General features: G+C 53.3%; 8 protein-coding genes and 2 pseudogenes across 8 annotated transcripts, besides 11 other annotated features; all 10 read left to right on the top strand.

Moving 5' to 3' along the window:
* Positions 1–15,647: a sequence feature (areas not merged during assembly with more than two copies in the genome that could not be assigned to a particular haplotype).
* Tc00.1047053508013.120 (elongation factor 1-alpha (EF-1-alpha), putative) lies at positions 340–792 on the top strand (the record flags this gene model as incomplete). The annotated part of the gene is made up of 1 exon (XM_803553.1): positions 340–792. The coding sequence occupies one exon, from the start codon at positions 340–342 to the stop codon at positions 790–792; it is 453 nt and encodes a 150-aa protein (XP_808646.1).
* Tc00.1047053508013.110 (mucin-associated surface protein (MASP), putative) lies at positions 1,052–1,867 on the top strand (the record flags this gene model as incomplete). The annotated part of the gene is made up of 1 exon (XM_803552.1): positions 1,052–1,867. The coding sequence occupies one exon, from the start codon at positions 1,052–1,054 to the stop codon at positions 1,865–1,867; it is 816 nt and encodes a 271-aa protein (XP_808645.1).
* Positions 1,443–1,530: a sequence feature (CT-rich).
* Tc00.1047053508013.90 (uncharacterized protein) lies at positions 2,661–3,101 on the top strand (the record flags this gene model as incomplete). The annotated part of the gene is made up of 1 exon (XM_803551.1): positions 2,661–3,101. One exon carries the CDS (start codon positions 2,661–2,663, stop codon positions 3,099–3,101), a length of 441 nt encoding a protein of 146 aa, XP_808644.1.
* On the top strand, positions 3,214–3,534 carry Tc00.1047053508013.80 (uncharacterized protein; the record flags this gene model as incomplete). The annotated part of the gene is made up of 1 exon (XM_803550.1): positions 3,214–3,534. One exon carries the CDS (start codon positions 3,214–3,216, stop codon positions 3,532–3,534), a length of 321 nt encoding a protein of 106 aa, XP_808643.1.
* Positions 3,587–3,640: a sequence feature (A-rich).
* On the top strand, positions 3,983–4,618 carry Tc00.1047053508013.70 (mucin TcMUCII, putative; the record flags this gene model as incomplete). Its single annotated transcript, XM_803549.1, has 1 exon — positions 3,983–4,618. One exon carries the CDS (start codon positions 3,983–3,985, stop codon positions 4,616–4,618), a length of 636 nt encoding a protein of 211 aa, XP_808642.1.
* Positions 4,345–4,506: a microsatellite.
* Positions 4,833–4,903: a sequence feature (A-rich).
* Positions 5,403–5,432: a microsatellite.
* Tc00.1047053508013.60 (uncharacterized protein) lies at positions 6,151–6,660 on the top strand (the record flags this gene model as incomplete). The annotated part of the gene is made up of 1 exon (XM_803548.1): positions 6,151–6,660. One exon carries the CDS (start codon positions 6,151–6,153, stop codon positions 6,658–6,660), a length of 510 nt encoding a protein of 169 aa, XP_808641.1.
* Tc00.1047053508013.50 (mucin TcMUCII, putative) lies at positions 7,038–7,673 on the top strand (the record flags this gene model as incomplete). The annotated part of the gene is made up of 1 exon (XM_803547.1): positions 7,038–7,673. The coding sequence occupies one exon, from the start codon at positions 7,038–7,040 to the stop codon at positions 7,671–7,673; it is 636 nt and encodes a 211-aa protein (XP_808640.1).
* Positions 7,400–7,561: a microsatellite.
* Positions 7,886–7,957: a sequence feature (A-rich).
* On the top strand, positions 9,246–12,095 carry Tc00.1047053508013.40 (trans-sialidase, putative; the record flags this gene model as incomplete). Its single annotated transcript, XM_803546.1, has 1 exon — positions 9,246–12,095. One exon carries the CDS (start codon positions 9,246–9,248, stop codon positions 12,093–12,095), a length of 2,850 nt encoding a protein of 949 aa, XP_808639.1.
* Positions 12,197–12,278: a sequence feature (A-rich).
* Positions 13,071–13,091: a sequence feature (AT_rich).
* Positions 13,879–14,688, top strand: Tc00.1047053508013.24 (annotated as a pseudogene).
* On the top strand, positions 15,387–16,535 carry Tc00.1047053508013.10 (annotated as a pseudogene).
* Positions 15,648–16,576: a sequence feature (heterozygous, non-Esmeraldo-like haplotype).

The following is a 16,576-nucleotide window of genomic DNA, read 5'->3' as shown; positions in this document are numbered from 1 at the left end:
TCCGCGACGACGATTGTTTGTGTTCCCCCATTGCGATGGCACGGGGGTGACTGGGCGCCGGCCTGCTGAGTGCACTTGGAGGGGAGCGGATGGTGTGCCCCGTGCCTCACTGTGAGTGTGGGACGACAGTCCGCCGGGGAAGGGAGAAGTAAAGCGCAGCGCTGTGGAGTTGGATGCGTCCCGTTCGTTGCCGCCGTGTGTGTGCTGTGCGCATGGCACTTTACTACGGTGCGAAGTGGATGGCGTTACTATTGCATTTGCCCTCTTGTATGTGTTGTGCGGCGGGCTTCTCTTCCCCATGACACCGTCCTTCTGTGCGGGTGGGTGGAGGGAGTGGAGATGTATGAGGGTGGCAGTTGTTTTTGCACATTGAGGTCCTCCACAAAGGTGGCACCTCACGGCAGCCTCTTGCAGCACCGAGGCCGTGGATTGAGAGGATGGGAGGGTCTGCTCCAACCACAAGGACAACGAGATGCAGTGCGTGACGGTGAGGCTGATCCGCGTGTGGTTGCAGCGCATGCGGCACGTGCGCCAGTACGCGTTGGGCGTTGTGCTCATGATTGGGGAGAAGTGGCGGCACGACGTTGTGGCGCTGTGTGTGTTGTGCGTGGCCGGGGCATGCCGGCGATTGTGAGGACGTGGAGTACACGGAGCTGCTGGACTGAGGGAGGAGGTGGCGTACGTTGCGGCGCAGCGGGAGTGCATGACGGACTGCGTGTGCTGGGAGGGCCCGACGATCCCGAGGCCTGTGCTGGAGGGGCGCGTGTTGAAGTGAGCGTGGCGTGCCTGTGAGGGACTGAGGAGAGAGAACAACAGCAATGGTGACTGTGGGGGTGTGAGGAACGGTGCACGGCGAGGATTAATTTTTTTGTTTTTTGTTTTGATTGTTGTTGAACGGCGCTCAGCTAATTGTTGCTGTTGCGGTGATGCTTGTCTCTCATTGCTGGATGGGACGGTGCGTGGCTGTGTGACTTGTCTCTCCTTGTTGCTTTCGCTCTGCGTTGACGTGTTGTTAGTTTGTGCTGAAGGCTGCACGCAAGTGACAGGAGTGATGATGGCGATGATGATGACTGGCCGTGTGCTGCTGGTGTGTGCCCTCTGCGTGCTGTGGTGCGGTGCCGGCGGTGGTGGATGTTCTGAAACACCTCAAGCTCCTCAAGACATTAAGTCTGGTAATGGCAATAATCATCAGAGTGTTAACAACAACGCTGGTGGCGCTGGAGAAAGTGGCCAAAGCGGTGAACCGGTAGAGTCACAAGCAGCAGGACTATCGGTAACAGAATTACCCGGAGCTGGGGCGGCAACGAAATTACCAGGAGCGGAAACACCAACGGCAGGGACGGAAAAAAAAAACGAAGAAACGGGACAAGAGAAAGAAGAGGAGGATGATAAGCAACAAGAAGAGGAGAAAACGAAAAAAGATGAGAAGGTGGTTGACAAGAAAGAAGAGGAAGCAGAGGAGGACGATGAAGAAGATAAGGATGACGACGTGAAAGACGAGGAGGAAGAAGAAGAGCAGAAAAAGAAGAAAGATGATAACGGCGCCACAAAAAAATTATCAGCAGGCAGTGAAGAGCAGCCACTTTTACCATCTGGTGCGGAGGGAGCATCGAATAATACGAAATCCAAAGGCACTCAAACGCCTGACGACGATGATCCAGCAGCCGATGGTGCAGGGACACGAGAAGAAAAACAAAATGAAAATAAAGAAGCCAATCCAAAGGAAACACCAGTCGAAGCCACAGCCACGAAAAATACAACGGCGACGACTGGCGACAGTGACGGCAGCACCGCGGTCTTCCACACCACCTCCCCTCTTTTGCTTCTTCTTTTTGTTGTTGCGGCCGCTGCTGTGGTGGCCGCGTGAGAGTGAGGGAGAGAGAGCCGTGCACCGCCCGCACACACACTCGTCCTTCTCTCTTTGTGTGTGTCCCCTTGCATGGACTCTCGCCCTCACCTCATCCCACGAAGCACACACATAATGTGCCCATTGTATATATTGCATGCACACCCATGCAGGCCCGTTGGTGCTCTCTTTTGCACCACACGCACCGCTGCCGTCCTGCCTGGCTGCATGGGCGGAGCACCGTAACTGTTTCTGTTTTGTTTTTATTGCATTGAGTGGGCGACCTCTCTCTCTCTCTCTCTCCCTGTGTGTGTGTTTTGCTTTACGGGAGCAATGAGAGTGTGTGCGCTGGTCGTCCCACGCCTCGGCTTTTTGTTTTGTTTTTCATTGTTTTGTGGTTGAGAGCACCCATCCTGCGGGTTGCGTGTGTGTGTGATGATATGAGTAATTTGCGTGTGTGCTATCCGCTCTTCTCTGCCGTTGCTTTCTTCTGACTCTCTTGTGGCGCACAGCTGCTCTGCAGGTATCGGCGCTGCCAAACATACAAGCACATGCACACAAGGCATAACGCAGACGCTGTGACGTGGTGTGAAGTCTTAGAACGCACGCACGCACGCTGCGGATGGTCACGGAGGGCACTGTGGGGGTTGGTGTGTTGGTGCTTGTGGCTGTATTTAGCAACGCTCATATCCACCGTGTTGGAACGGCCGGTGTGTTCGTGGGCCGCTGAAGAGAGCAACGGCGAAAACGGTGACTCCCACGCAGTGCGTTCACAGTAGTCTCCCGGTCAGTGGCAGTGCGGGGAGAAACAGTCATGACAGTTGCAATGCCGTCACGCTTTTTTTTGAGAATCCTGAGAGAAAGAGTAAAAATATATTTGCACACACGACGCTTTGCACCCCCGCTTCAGGGCTGCGCATCACGATGGGGCTGCCGTGCGGTGATGCCGTATGATATGAGCAGCTGGGAGAGAAAGAGAGAGCGCTGTGCGATGCTCCTGCACCCGGAACTGACGCTGTGCAAGTGGTGGAAGGTTGGTGGACGGTCACACAAACACTGCGACACCACGAGGGAAGCAGACGAAACACTCCGCGTGCAGGGAGCGTTGCGGCCGATAAGAAATGTGTGCGACGATGATGGACGCTCAGTCGACGACGGGTTGACGGTTTCTCCCATTGTTGGAGTTGGTGCGCACGCGGTGTGTATGGCCGCCTCTGTGGTCTCCTGTTACTCCGCTGCGTGTGCCGCATCCTGACGCACCACTGGCACTAAATCGTTTTATTTTTTTTCTTTCTCTTTTTCCTTTGTCTCCCGCCTCCCGCAGCCACGCTGCACTGCTACTGCTGCTGCTCACACGAAACCAAGAAATGCATTTACCTCAGGCCATGCGCCAGCCTCGCCATGCCACGCCGCCACTTCCATTGCTGGTGTTGCTGCTGATTTACTGCACCATTGGGTGTATTGCCGCTGCACCCGCTCTGCAGCACCGCCGGGGATATGACGAGATGATGGGGAGGAGCGGCCCACTGCCGACTGTGACAGTAGCACCGCGGGCTTCCACAACAACTCTAATCTTTGGCATCTTCGTGTCAATTGTGCAGCCGCGGCTGCGATGGTGGCCGGGCCTGCATGAAATGGTGTGTGCTGGAGGGGAGAGAAGGCTAGTGGAAAATAGATTGTTCTTCTGATGAATATTGGCTGCACTTCCCGTGGAAAACGAATTCACGCGGTGTGCAGAGATTATTCTTTTTATTATTTTTACTTTGCTTTTTTTATTATTGTTACTTTGCTTTTCTCTTGTGTGTGTGCGTACCCTCCGTGAGGAGTGCAGACACGACGGACCGCTCTCGCCGTATGTGCATGCGGTGGAGCCTTGTATGCCGCTCCTGTTTGCTTCTCTCTCTTCCATCTGTGTGTTGGTGCTGCGGCAGGGCTGTGTGGGTGTGTGCCTGTTGCCGTGGATTGGAGTGTGTGTCGTGCGTGGTTTGCGGCGTACGGTGCATGCCTGGCCGCTGTCCTCTCCTCATGTGGTGTGCCCTCTGTGTGTGTGTCTGCCGCACCTCTCGTCTCCCCTGTTGCTCTCCATGTCCCTCACTGTGCAGATCAGCTCCACACCACTGAACGACCACACTCACGATGATGACGTGCCGTCTGCTGTGCGCCCTGTTGCTGCTCGTCCTGTGCTGCTGCCCGTACGTGTGCGCGGCAGAGTCTACTGAGCATACTGAAGCTAAGGCAGCTGTCGCCGCGAGACCACAGTCCCCTCCATCGGTGGCACTAACACAGGGGACAAGTCAGCCAGGGTCGTTAGGTAATGGGTCCGTTGCGGACCTGGGAAGAGATGCCGGAGCGGGAACAGCCTTGACCGCTGCAGGTCGGGAATCAGGTGACGTGTCTAACACGTTACAAAATCATGGTCCTGACGGTACTCCAGGACCAGAAATCAGCACAGGACAATCCGCAGAAGAAGCAAGTCAGGAAGCCGAAGATCCTGCCGAGACGACTACGACAACGACCACAACACAGGCACCAACAACGATAACAACCACTACAACAAAGGCACTAAGTATTACGGCCATGAATACAGAGGCGCCAACAACGACGACGACCACGACTACCACCACTACTACGACTACAGAGGCGCCAACCACGACGACCACCCGCGCACCGTCACCTCTTCGCGAAATCGACGGCAGCCTCAGCAGCTCTGCGTGGGTGTGTGCCCCGCTGCTGCTCGGTGTATCCGCGCTGGCGTACACCACTGTGGGCTGAAGAGGTGTATGCGGGCTGTGCGTGCCAGCACTCAACCACGGGGATTTGTGTGCATGTCCACTGTGGTCCGATGTAAATAATAATAGAAAGTAATGATTGTGTTTTGCTTCATTTGCTTACGCTGCCCTGCTGTGTGCACCGCGTTGCTTCTCCACATCCGTCACGTTGAACGCAACCCAGACACACTCATGTGCAAGTACACTGGAGTCTTGTGTTTGTTTGTTCTTTTTTTTTTTCTTTTCTTTTTTAATTTTTTAATTTTTTGTTGTTTTTTTTTTCCTTTTTAATCTTGTGGTTTTCAGGACGGTGTGCGAGTTCTGCAATCGCACTGATTCCATCTGTTTCGTGTGCGGCGGCTGCGGCTGCGGTGGCCGCGTGAGAGTGAGGGAGAAAGAGCCATGCACCGCCCGCACACACACTCGTCTTTCACCCACTCTCTGTGTGTGTGTGTCCCCTTGCATGGACTCTCGCCCTCACCTCATCCCACGAAGCACACACATAATGTGCCCATTGTATATATGCATGCACACCCATGCAGGCCCGTTGGTGCTCTCTTTTGCACGACACGCACCGCTGCCGTCCTGCCTGGCTGCATGGGCGGAGCACCGTAACTGTTTCTGTTTTGTTTTTATTGCATTGAGTGGGTGACCTCTCTCTCTCTCTCTCCCTGTGTGTGTGTTTTGCTTTACGGGAGCAATGAGAGTGTGTGCGCTGGTCGTCCCACGCTTCGGCTTTTTGTTTTGTTTTTCATTGTTTTGTGGTTGAGAGCACCCATTCCGCGGCCTGCGTGTGTGTGTGTGTGTGTGTGTGTGTGATGATATGAGTAATTTGTGTGTGTGCTATCCTCCTGTTCTTTGTTTCTCCCCACGCAATCAGTCTTTTTTTCTTTGTGAGCATAGGCGCTGCCAAACACACAAGCACATGCACACAAGGCATAACGCAGACGCTGTGGAGTGGTGTGAAGTCTTAGAACGCACGCACGCACGCTGCGGATGGTCACGGAGGGCATTGTGGGGGTTGGTGTGTTGGTGCTTGTGGCCGTATTTGGCAACGCTCATATCCACCGTGTTGGAACGGCCGGTGTGTTCGTGGGCCGCTGAAGAGAGCAACGGCGAAAACGGTGACTCCCACGCAGTGCGTTCACAGTAGTCTCCCGGTCAGTGGCAGCACGGGGAGAAACAGTCATGACGATTGCAATGCCGTTACGCTTGTTTTTGAGAATCCTGAGAGAAAGAGTAAAAATATATTTGCACCCCCGCTTCAGGGCTGCGCATCACGATGAGGCTGCCGTGCGGTGATGCCGTATGATATGAGCAGCTGGGAGAGAAAGAGAGAGCGCTGTGCGATGCTCCTGCACCTGGAACTGACGCTGTGCAAGTGGTGGCAGGTTGGTGGACGGTCACACAAATACTGCAACACCACGAGGGAAGCAGACCAAAAACTCCGCGTGCAGGGAGCGTTGCGGCCGATAAGGAATGTGTGCGACGGTGATGGACGCTCAGTCGACGACGGGTTGACGGTTTCTCCCATTGATGGAGTCGGTGCGCACGCGGTGTGTATGGCCGCCTCTGTGGTCTCCTGTTACTCCGCTGCGTGTGCCGCATCCTGACGCACCACTGGCACTAAATCGTTTTATTTTTTTTCTTTCTCTTTTTCCTTTGTCTCCCGCCTCCCGCAGCCACGCTGCACTGCTACTGCTGCTGCTCACACGAAACCAAGAAATGCATTTTTCTCAGGCCATGCGCCAGCCTCGCCATGCCACGCCGCCACTTCCATTGCTGGTGTTGCTGCTGATGTACTGCGCCATTGGGTGTATTGCCGCTGCACCCGCTCTGCAGCACCGCCGGGGATATGACGAGATGATGGGGAGGAGCGGCCCACTGCCGACTGTGACAGTAGCACCGCGGGCTTCCACAACAACTCTAATCTTTGGCATCTTCGTGTCAATTGTGCGGCCGCGGCTGCGATGGTGGCCGGGCCTGCATGAAATGGTGTGTGCTGGAGGGGAGAGAAGGCTAGTGGAAAATAGATTGTTCTTCTGATGAATATTGGCTGCACTTCCCGTGGAAAACGAATTCACGCGGTGTGCAGAGATTATTCTTTTTATTATTGTTACTTTGCTTTTCTCGTGTGTTTGTGCGTACCCTCCGTGAGGAGTGCAGACACGACGGACCGCTCTCGCCGTATGTGCATGCGGTGGAGCCTTGTGTGCCGCTCCTGTTTGCTTCTCTCTCTTCCATCTGTGTGTTGGTGCTGCGGCAGGGCTGTGTGTGCGGCGTACGGTGCATGCCTGGCTGCTGCTCTCTCCTCATGTGGTGTGCCCTCGGTGTGTGTCTGCCGCACCTCTCGTCTCCCCTGTTGCTCTCCATGTCCCTCACTGTGCAGATCAGCTCCACACCACTGAACGACCACACTCACGATGATGACGTGCCGTCTGCTGTGCGCCCTGTTGCTGCTCGTCCTGTGCTGCTGCCCGTACGTGTGCGCGGCAGAGTCTACTGAGCATACTGAAGTTAAGGCAGCTGTCGCCGCGAGACCACAGTCCCCTCCATCGGTGGCACTAACACAGGGGACAAGTCAGCCAGGGTCGTTAGGTAATGGGTCCGTTGCGGACCTGGGAAGAGATGCCGGAGCGGGAACAGCCTTGACCGCTGCAGGTCGGGAATCAGGTGACGTGTCTAACACGTTACAAAATCATGGTCCTGACGGTACTCCAGGACCAGAAATCAGCACAGGACAATCCGCAGAAGAAGCAAGTCAGGAAGCCGAAGATCCTGCCGAGACGACTACGACAACGACCACAACACAGGCACCAACAACGATAACAACCACTACAACAAAGGCACTAAGTATTACGGCCATGAATACAGAGGCGCCAACAACGACGACGACCACGACTACCACCACTACTACGACTACAGAGGCGCCAACCACGACGACCACCCGCGCACCGTCACCTCTTCGCGAAATCGACGGCAGCCTCAGCAGCTCTGCGTGGGTGTGTGCCCCGCTGCTGCTCGGTGTATCCGCGCTGGCGTACACCACTGTGGGCTGAAGAGGTGTATGCGGGCTGTGCGTGCCAGCACTCAATCACGGGGACATGTGCATCTCTACTGTGGTCCGATGTAAATAATAATAGAAAGTAATGGTTGTGTTTTGCTTCATTTGCTTACGCTGCCCTGCTGTGTGCACCGCGTTGCTTCTCCACATCCGTCACGTTGAACGCAACCCAGACACACTCATGTGCAAGTACACTGGAGTCTTGTGTTTGTTTGTTCTTTTTTTTTTTCTTTTCTTTTTTAATTTTTTAATTTTTTGTTGTTTTTTTTTTTCCTTTTTAATCTTGTGGTTTTCAGGACGGTGTGCGAGTTCTGCAATCGCACTGATTCCATCTGTTTCGTGTGCGGCGGCTGCGGCTGCGGTGGCCGCGTGAGAGTGAGGGAGAAAGAGCCATGCACCGCCCGCACACACACTCGTCTTTCACCCACTCTCTGTGTGTGTGTGTCCCCTTGCATGGACTCTCGCCCTCACCTCATCCCACGAAGCACACACATAATGTGCCCATTGTATATATGCATGCACACCCATGCAGGCCCGTTGGTGCTCTCTTTTGCACGACACGCACCGCTGCCGTCCTGCCTGGCTGCATGGGCGGAGCACCGTAACTGTTTCTGTTTTGTTTTTATTGCATTGAGTGGGCGACCTCTCTCTCTCTCTCCCTGTGTGTGTGTTTTGCTTTACGGGAGCAATGAGAGTGTGTGCGCTGGTCGTCCCACGCTTCGGCTTTTTGTTTTATTGTTTTTCATTGTTTTGTGGTTGAGAGCACCCATTCCGCGGGCTGCGTGTGTGTGTTTGTGTGTGATGATATGAGTAATTTGCGTGTGTGCTATCTGCCTCTCTCTGCCGTTGCTTTCTTCTGACTCTGTTGTGGCGCACAGCTGCTCTGCAATTATAGGCGCTGACAAACATACACACACACATGCACATGCCATTTTTCACACAATTTGGCTGTGGCGGCTCTTGCGGAGAGGAGGGCGTGAGCTCGTCGTGCGTCCCTTGGACTTGCTGCGGTTGTGGTGTTGGCGACGTGCAGCAGTTGACTGATGTGGCGTGGCATTGAGGGTGCCTGGGATAAGTGCGCATGGATTCTCACCCAGCAGCTGCACGTGCCGACGTGTTCCTCCCGCTGTTCATACAGCGACGAAGGATTCTCCGGCTGTGCGGGGCGTTGTGCGATGGATGTTGCGGGGAGAGACAACAGTAAAACGACTGGCGGCAGCGTCTATGGGCGTTGCTCTCTGTGTGTGCTGACGCGTGACGAATATCACACCCGCTGTGGCTTTTACTGCTGTTGATGGCAGTCGCTGTGTGTTCCCGGTGCACTGTTCTTCCGTCTCGTTCCGTGTGTCTGTGCGTGAGTTGTTGTTGTTGGGAGTGACTGCGGTGGGGATGATGGTGCCACTCACTGTGGAGGGGTGGTGGTGTTCACTGTTTCACTTTTTTAAATTTTCTCTCTTTCTCACACACAAAAAGGAAAGGAAGTAAGGCTAAACGCTAATCGCTACCGTGAAATTCGAAGGCTCTGAAAGACCAACAACACACACACCGCACACACACACATATTTATATGCTCTCACGTGTTGCTGCAGCTGTCAAGACACCCCGCACACACAACCGTCGCCGCGTGACCGGATCCAGCGGAAGGAGGAGGGGAGGAAGAGAGAGTGAGCCGCAGAGGCCCAACATGTCCCGGCATCTCTTCTGCTCTGCGGTGCTGCTCCTCCTTGTTGTGATGATGTGCTGCAACACTGGTGGTGCTGCGGAAGCTGCGGAGCAGTTATCTGGTCCAAATTATAAATGGAAGGACGTCAAGGATGAGGAGGGTGTAACTGTGGAGTCGTTGGGTGCTCCCGGCCTTCTAAAAGTGGGGACTGACGTATTTGCCGTTGCCGAGGCGCAGTGCAAAAAGAGTGATGCAAACATTTTCACTGGCATTGCATCGCAACTACTCACGAAAGATAATGCTGACAAACCAATGGAAGTGTCAAATGGAGCCAAAGATAAGACAAAAGTTTTGGAGGAAGAGGGTTCCGAAGACCCAAAGAAGGAAGTGGATGTGAGCCGACCAACAACGGTTGTGCATGGAAATGATATTTACATGCTTGTTGGGAAATACAGCCAGACAGCTGCTGGTGAGAATAGCGGAGCAAATGACTGGGGATTATTGCTGGTGAAAGGGGAAGTCAGTGCTGAAAGTAGTGGTGGCAAAAGAATCAAATGGAAAGATAATGGCGATGTCTCGCGGATTTCTGTTGGCGAACGACAATCTTGGTCACGGCTGATTGGCGGCGGTGGATCGGGTATTGAGACGAAAGACAGAACTCTCTTGTTCCCAGTGGAAGGCACGAAGAAGAGTGAAGCACAAAACGATGAAAAGGTCGTTTCGCTGCTCATATACACCTTGAAGGACACTAAGAGTTGGAAGCTGTCGAAGGAGGTTCCTGACGGTGGCTGCAGTGATCCCTCCGTCGTGGAGTGGGAGGACAAAAAACTCATGATGATGACTGCGTGTGATGATGGCCGCCGCAGGGTGTACGAGTCCGGTGACAAGGGGGAGTCGTGGACGGAGGCACTCGGGACACTCTCGCGCGTGTGGGGCAACAAACGGGGCGAAGAAGTGAAGGCCGTTAGAAGCGGGTTCATCACGGCGACGATTGACGGTGTTGAAGATAACAGAAATGTGATGCTTGTCACTCTGCCGGTATATTCCGAGGAGGACAGTAAAAAAGGCAATGGAAAGGGTGAACTCCATCTTTGGCTGACGGACAACACGCACATTGTTGATATTGGGTCGGTATCCGGTGATGATGACGTTGCCGCCAGCTCCCTGTTGTACAAAAGTGCTGGAAGTGGAGATAAGAAGGATGAGCTTATTGTACTTTACGAGAAGAAGAAGGGTGGTGAAGGAAAACCTTCACACAGTCTTTGGTCTGTGGTCCTGACTGAGCAGCTGCAGCGGGTGAAGGAGGTGCTGGCGACGTGGAAGACAGTGGACGACATTGTCTCCAAGCTGTGCTCTTCTGAAAGTGCTGTGGAGAGTATCTCACCTGACAATGCCTGCAGTCCTACTGTTAAGATCACGGATGGGCTGGTTGGCTTTTTGTCCGGCAACTTCTCTGGTAACACATGGAGGGACGAGTACCTCGGGGTGAACGCCACAGTAAAGAAGAAAGATGGGGCAACATTGCATGGAGGGGAGACAGGGGCAACAAAGACTTCCGATGGTGTGATGTTCCGGGGAACGTGGGCGGAGTGGCCCGTTGGCAGTCAGGGGGAGAATCAGCTGTACCACTTTGCGAACTACAACTTCACTCTTGTGGCGACGGTGTCCATCGACGGTGTGCCGGAGGAGGGAGATACCCACATTCCTTTGATGGGTGCGCGTCTGGACGGTGAAGGAGAAAAAAAAATTTTTGAACTTTCGTACAACAAAGAAAAGAAGTGGCAGGTGCTGTGCAGTGACGAAACCCCCAAGCATCAAAGCCGCGATTGGGAGGCGAAAAAACAACACGTGATAATTTTGCTACGAAATGGCAACCAAGGCTCCGCGTACGTCGATGGTCAGCCTGTATCGGGAGATGCACAATGTGATTTGAAAAATACGAAAGATAAAAAGATCTCCCACTTCTACATTGGAGGGGATGGAGGTGCAAAAGCCGACTCAGAGGTCCAAGACGTGTCTGTGACCGTGACGAACGTCCTGCTGTACAACCGCCCGTTGAATGACGATGAGATTAGTGCGCTTAACGCAAAACTTTCTATTTCAAAAGCAAAAGATACAAAAACAGTGAAGAAGGGTACTCCTCCACCAGAGGCAATTAAACCAGCTACGCTGGAAACCGGAACTCCGTCTAGTCTTGGCGGGCAACAGCAGACTGAACAGGAACTGTTAAGGAAAAGTGAAAATGCGGGGAGTGGCGGTTTATCCACGTCAGCGGCATCTACTGCCACGACTTTCCCAGCAGCCAAAGAATCCGATAACCAGTCAGCGTCGGGAACACCTCCCGAAGGACATTCAAATGTGGATGTTGATTCTTCGTCCGAGGGAGTTCAAACGGTGTACGCCGAAACTGGAGACACGGTGCAGGGAGATGGAACACAACAACCGTCAGTGGGCACTCCCGCCACAGCAGATACAAATGCCCCTACCGCTGAAATCATGGCGCACGATGGAGCCGCAGTGACACCTGAGGTTGGTGCGCACTCTGTTGAGAATGGGGAGACGGTGGGAGGGACGGATGAGCAGAAACGGGAGGACATCCATGCACAGGACGGCGAAGTAAAGGCTGCGGCACTCAGCAGCAGCCTTGGAAATGTGTCGCAGGGGAATAACAGCGATGCCGGCACTGTGAGTGGGAGCGGAGTGCTGCCATCGCTGCTTCTTCTGTTGGGACTGTGGGTGTTTGCGGCTCTGTGAGGAGTGACTGGCTGCCGCGTGGGACACCTGCGGCATCCCGAGCACAAAAATACACGTGATAATTTATTTCCCTTTTCAAATAACATTTATTTTATTCCCTGTTTGCTTTGCGTTTTGTTTTTGTTTTTACTTTTTATTGTTTCTTTTCTCTCATTTCCCTCATTCCCTTTTCTTTTGCTTTTGGGGGCAATCACTGTGGACGTTTTTTCTTTTCTACTCTTCCCCCTTTTTAAATTGCTTCTAGCTGCACTCTTCCTGTGAGGGGTGCCGTGTGTTTCCCGCCCAACTGCTCCACTCGCACACCCACCGACACGCTCATGACGACGGCCCTGTGCGCCTCGCCTGCTGCACGCATGAGGAGGGGCCGCGACGAACGGCGCGCTGAGGGAGCCGTGACGTGTGGGCGTGCGGCGAGGGCCTGTGGGGCGGAGCACACATTTCTTTCCCTCTTGTTTTGTTTTGTTTTCTTGCGGCCAGGGCGGGCAGACACCCGCAGCGCCACACACACACAGCCACACACTGCCGCCGTGTTTTTATTTAAGGATTTGTTTTTGCTTTGCGTGTTTATTTCATGCGGTGGCGCACCCTTCGGTGTCGGCCTCGTGAGCATTTCTCTCCCCTCCTGATGATTTTTCTTTTTCTTTTGCTGCGCTCACTCTCCCGATGGAGAGACGCGACTCCCGTCATGTCTGCGTGCTTCTCTCAGTCCCCACACACACACGAGTGACTGTGCTCTGCGGGCCGCACTCACACGCCGATGAGAGGGCTGAGGGGAGCAGCAACACGCAGATGACCCCATGAAATATAAATGGTGTGCGGACACATGGAGGGTCAGACGGTTGAAGCACACGTAACCATCTTTTTAAATTTCTTTTGTGGGCAAAATACATACAGACGGTTTGGTGTGGCCACACGATTGCCAGGCGATTTTTCTTCTTGTTTTAAAATTTGTGTGGAGCAGTAATGGACGATTTCTTTTTTATTTATAATTATTTTGTGTGGTGGGGTTTATATAAGACGAAGGGGACGTTTTTTGTTTTCAATAAATATTTTGTGAATTGCCACTGCTTGGGCTGCAGTGCAATCATGAGTTTGAGCGGTCTTCTTGTTGTTTCCGTTATGCGTCTCCGCCGTACATTTTTGTGCGTCTCTCCACATACTCTGCTCCCTCTTTTCCACTTCTTTGCTTTGTGTTTCTGCAGGCACACACAACCACACACACACACACAAGATGCACATTGCAGTGGATTTGAATGCACCTTTTGTAGTGCATGCTGGCAGTTGCGTGTGGCGGCTGTTGTCTTCTTCCGTGGCCATGAGGAGGAGGGAGAGAGGGAGCGCGCACCCCGAGTCTATTTTCCTGCGGGTGTGATGCACCGCGTGTGACTGCGCTGAGTTGGGCTCCGTGTCCCATTGAGGGCGGGATGGCAGGAAATTTTTGTGCCGCGTCATGGATGGATGAGGGTTCGCTTGCTCCGTGTGCGTTGTGTGGTGGCCGCGGGGTTTTGGCCATTTCCCTGGGGCTGCGGGAATGAGCTGGGGGAGATGGTGGTGGATGTCCTCTCCTCCTGCATGGTGGGTGGCTGCTGGCGTTGTGTGCCTTCCTTGCGTGGATGCCGTCTCGTGGTGTGTGAACTGTGCGGCTGGGCCTGCTGCCCTCTCCTCATGTTGTCTGCGCTCTCTCGCTGTATCCGCTGTGCTCCGTCCCTCTCCCTCTCGTTCCATTCTTTTCTTTTCCGTCTCACCGATCGGCTGACTGACACCAGCGACTCCAATACGGGCGATGATGACTGCGATGGTGACGGTGACGGTGCGGCTCCGTGTGGTGTGCGCCGTGCAGTTCCTTGCGCTCTCGTGCTGCTGCTGCACGTCCGTGTGCGTGACAGCAGGTGAAGAAGATGTTGCAAGCCCCAGTCCACTTCTTCCTTTGCCAAGGAAACAAACCGAGGGTGGCCCAAAGAATGCAGGCAAAAATAAAGCTGACGATAATGAAAACTCCAGTCTATCGTCTTTTGTTTCCTGAAGGAATAGGTGCGACACTTACGCATGACTGATCCACTGAGTCTGGCACGCGAGACGGAACACGTTTGGAGGATGAAACGGAACAGTCACTAAGTGATTCCATTACGGTGCACGAAGAAACCGTTTCCAGGAAGGAACAGCAAACAAGTGGACACGGTTTACCGCCCTCTCCACCAAGGGAAGTAAGTACGAATCATGATACGACAAAAGCAACAGGTCCATTAGGCATGCCAGGAGGAACAACTCTCCCGGTTGCTGCGCCAGCACCAAGTAAGAACTCCCCTGCGTTGAAGGGAAAAGATACTGCAAGTACGGGAAAGACACCACGTAATTCCGACACAAAAATGGAACCAACTATGAAGCTGCTGCGCCAGAGAACTCAATTGAGGAACAGACATCAAATACGATGCCTACCACGATGAGGGCCGCTACGACAGAGGCGTCAACCACGACGACCACCCGCGCACCGTCACGTCTTCGCGAAATCGACGGCAGCCTCAGCAGCTCTGCGTGGGTGTGTGCCCCGCTCCTGCTCGCCGTATCCGCGCTGGCGTACACCGCTGTGGGGTAAAAGGGAGCGTTGGCTGTGCGTGCCAGCACTCAGCCACGGGGACATGTGTACGTCTACTGTGGTGCGATGTATGAAGTAAGAGTAATTATGATGATTGTGTTTTGCTTTGTTTTCTTCCGCTGCCCTCATGTGTGCTCCGCTTTGTTCTTCACTTCTGTTTCGTTGAAGGCATCCCACACTCATATGCATTCGCAGCGGAGCCGTACGTGGACACACATTTGAGGATAGGTGCATGCGCACTGGAGTCTTGGGTTTGTCATCTTTTTTCAAAATTTTTGCTTGGTTCTTAAACTTTTGGTCTGCAGGATATTATGTGAGTTTTGCAATCGTGCTGATTCTATCTGTCTTTTGTGGTTTGTTCTCTGCTTCTGCTGTTGCCATTTGCTACTGTGCGGTGGCTGTGCGTGATGTAGCGGCCGTGTCGCTTTTTGATTTCACATGCTCTTGCAGGTTGGCTCCAAAGCGTTAAGTGGCTACGCTGTTTGTGATGATGACTGGCCGTGTGCTCTGCGTCCTGCTGGTGCCTTCACTGATGTGCTGTTTCTTGTGCGTGTGTGCGACAGTTGCTGCGACGGAGGTGCGTGTGCGGCCCGCTGGTGTTTTTTACTGTTTTTTTTTCTCTCTCCTTGTATTTATTCTTGCTTTGCGTTGACGTGTTGTTAGTTTGTGCTGAAGGCTACACGTAACTGACAGGAGTGATGGCGATGATGATGACTGGCCGTGTGCTGCTGGTGTGTGCCCTCTGCGTGCTGTGGTGCGGTGTCGGCGGTAGATGTGACGAGGTGGCGGATTCTGGGGTTGCTGCTGGAAAAGGGAATGGTGGTAGAAGTGCGGTGGAGCCTGCTGGAAATTCAGAGCCAGTTCCAGACGCCTCAGATTTAAGAATAGATGTGCTCAATGTTAATCAGGCTACAGGAACATCTACAGGAAAATCTTTGGAAGGAAAAAAAGTTAACACCGATCAACAGGATGTTCTTTCCAGAGAGGATAAAAAAGATGGGGGCCCTTCAGAGAATTTGGAAGAACCTGTGGAAGATGCTCCAGGAAATGAAAAAACAAACCTGAAATTAAAAAAAGAAGAACAAGAAGGAATACAGCCGCTACAATCGCAATCAAATGTGTCACCGCATCCGCAGCCAATACCGCAACAGTCACAATCGCAACGGCAGCCGCAGCCACAACGAGAAAGAGAAGACGAAGAAACAAAACGGCAGTTGCAACCGCCATCAGCGCCTCAGCCACACATTTCTGCCTCAGAAAAGGGTGAAGGTGTTGGCGAGAACAATACGGGTGGAGAAGGTCAGTCCCCACTGGGAGTACAAGATATTGGAAACGAGGATCCAAAGGCCCCCAGAAAAGGAGACTTATTAGAGGGTCCAGGTACAAAATCAGAAAGCAGTGAACAGGTTCAAACGACAGTGCCAAATAAAGTACCGCCGGAGCACAAAACCCAAAATGAAATGTTAACTCCGGAACAAATGACCAATGAAGGCCAAAGCACGGATACATCCACGAACATACCCGAACTACAAAAGGAAAATAAGGAATATCCTGCCTCTACAGAAGCTACGGCGCAGAGTACATCAACTGGCAGTCAAGAACAAGAAGCTGAGCCATCTACAAGCGAAGAATTTTCCCCTTTTGAGGAGGAAGAATCCACAGGGACGAAGACAACCGAGGATGCTCAAACTCCGGATGCTGCGGCGACAGAAAAACGCCAAACTGGAGATAATGTAAAAGGTTGGCGACAGTGACAGCAGCACCGCGGTGTCCCACACCACCTCCCCTCTTTTGCTTCTTCTTCCTGTTGCGTGTGCGGCTGCTGCTGCGGTGGTGGCCGCGTGAGTGTGAGGGAGAGAGAGCCGTGCACCGCCCGCACACACACTCG

The sequence above is a fragment of the Trypanosoma cruzi genome, genomic scaffold (assembly GCF_000209065.1).
Source record: "Trypanosoma cruzi strain CL Brener 1047053516605 genomic scaffold, whole genome shotgun sequence".
Taxonomy (NCBI): domain Eukaryota; phylum Euglenozoa; class Kinetoplastea; order Trypanosomatida; family Trypanosomatidae; genus Trypanosoma; species Trypanosoma cruzi.
The sequence above is the reverse complement of the archived record's forward strand: the minus strand, read 5'-3'. Positions and strand labels throughout refer to the sequence as shown.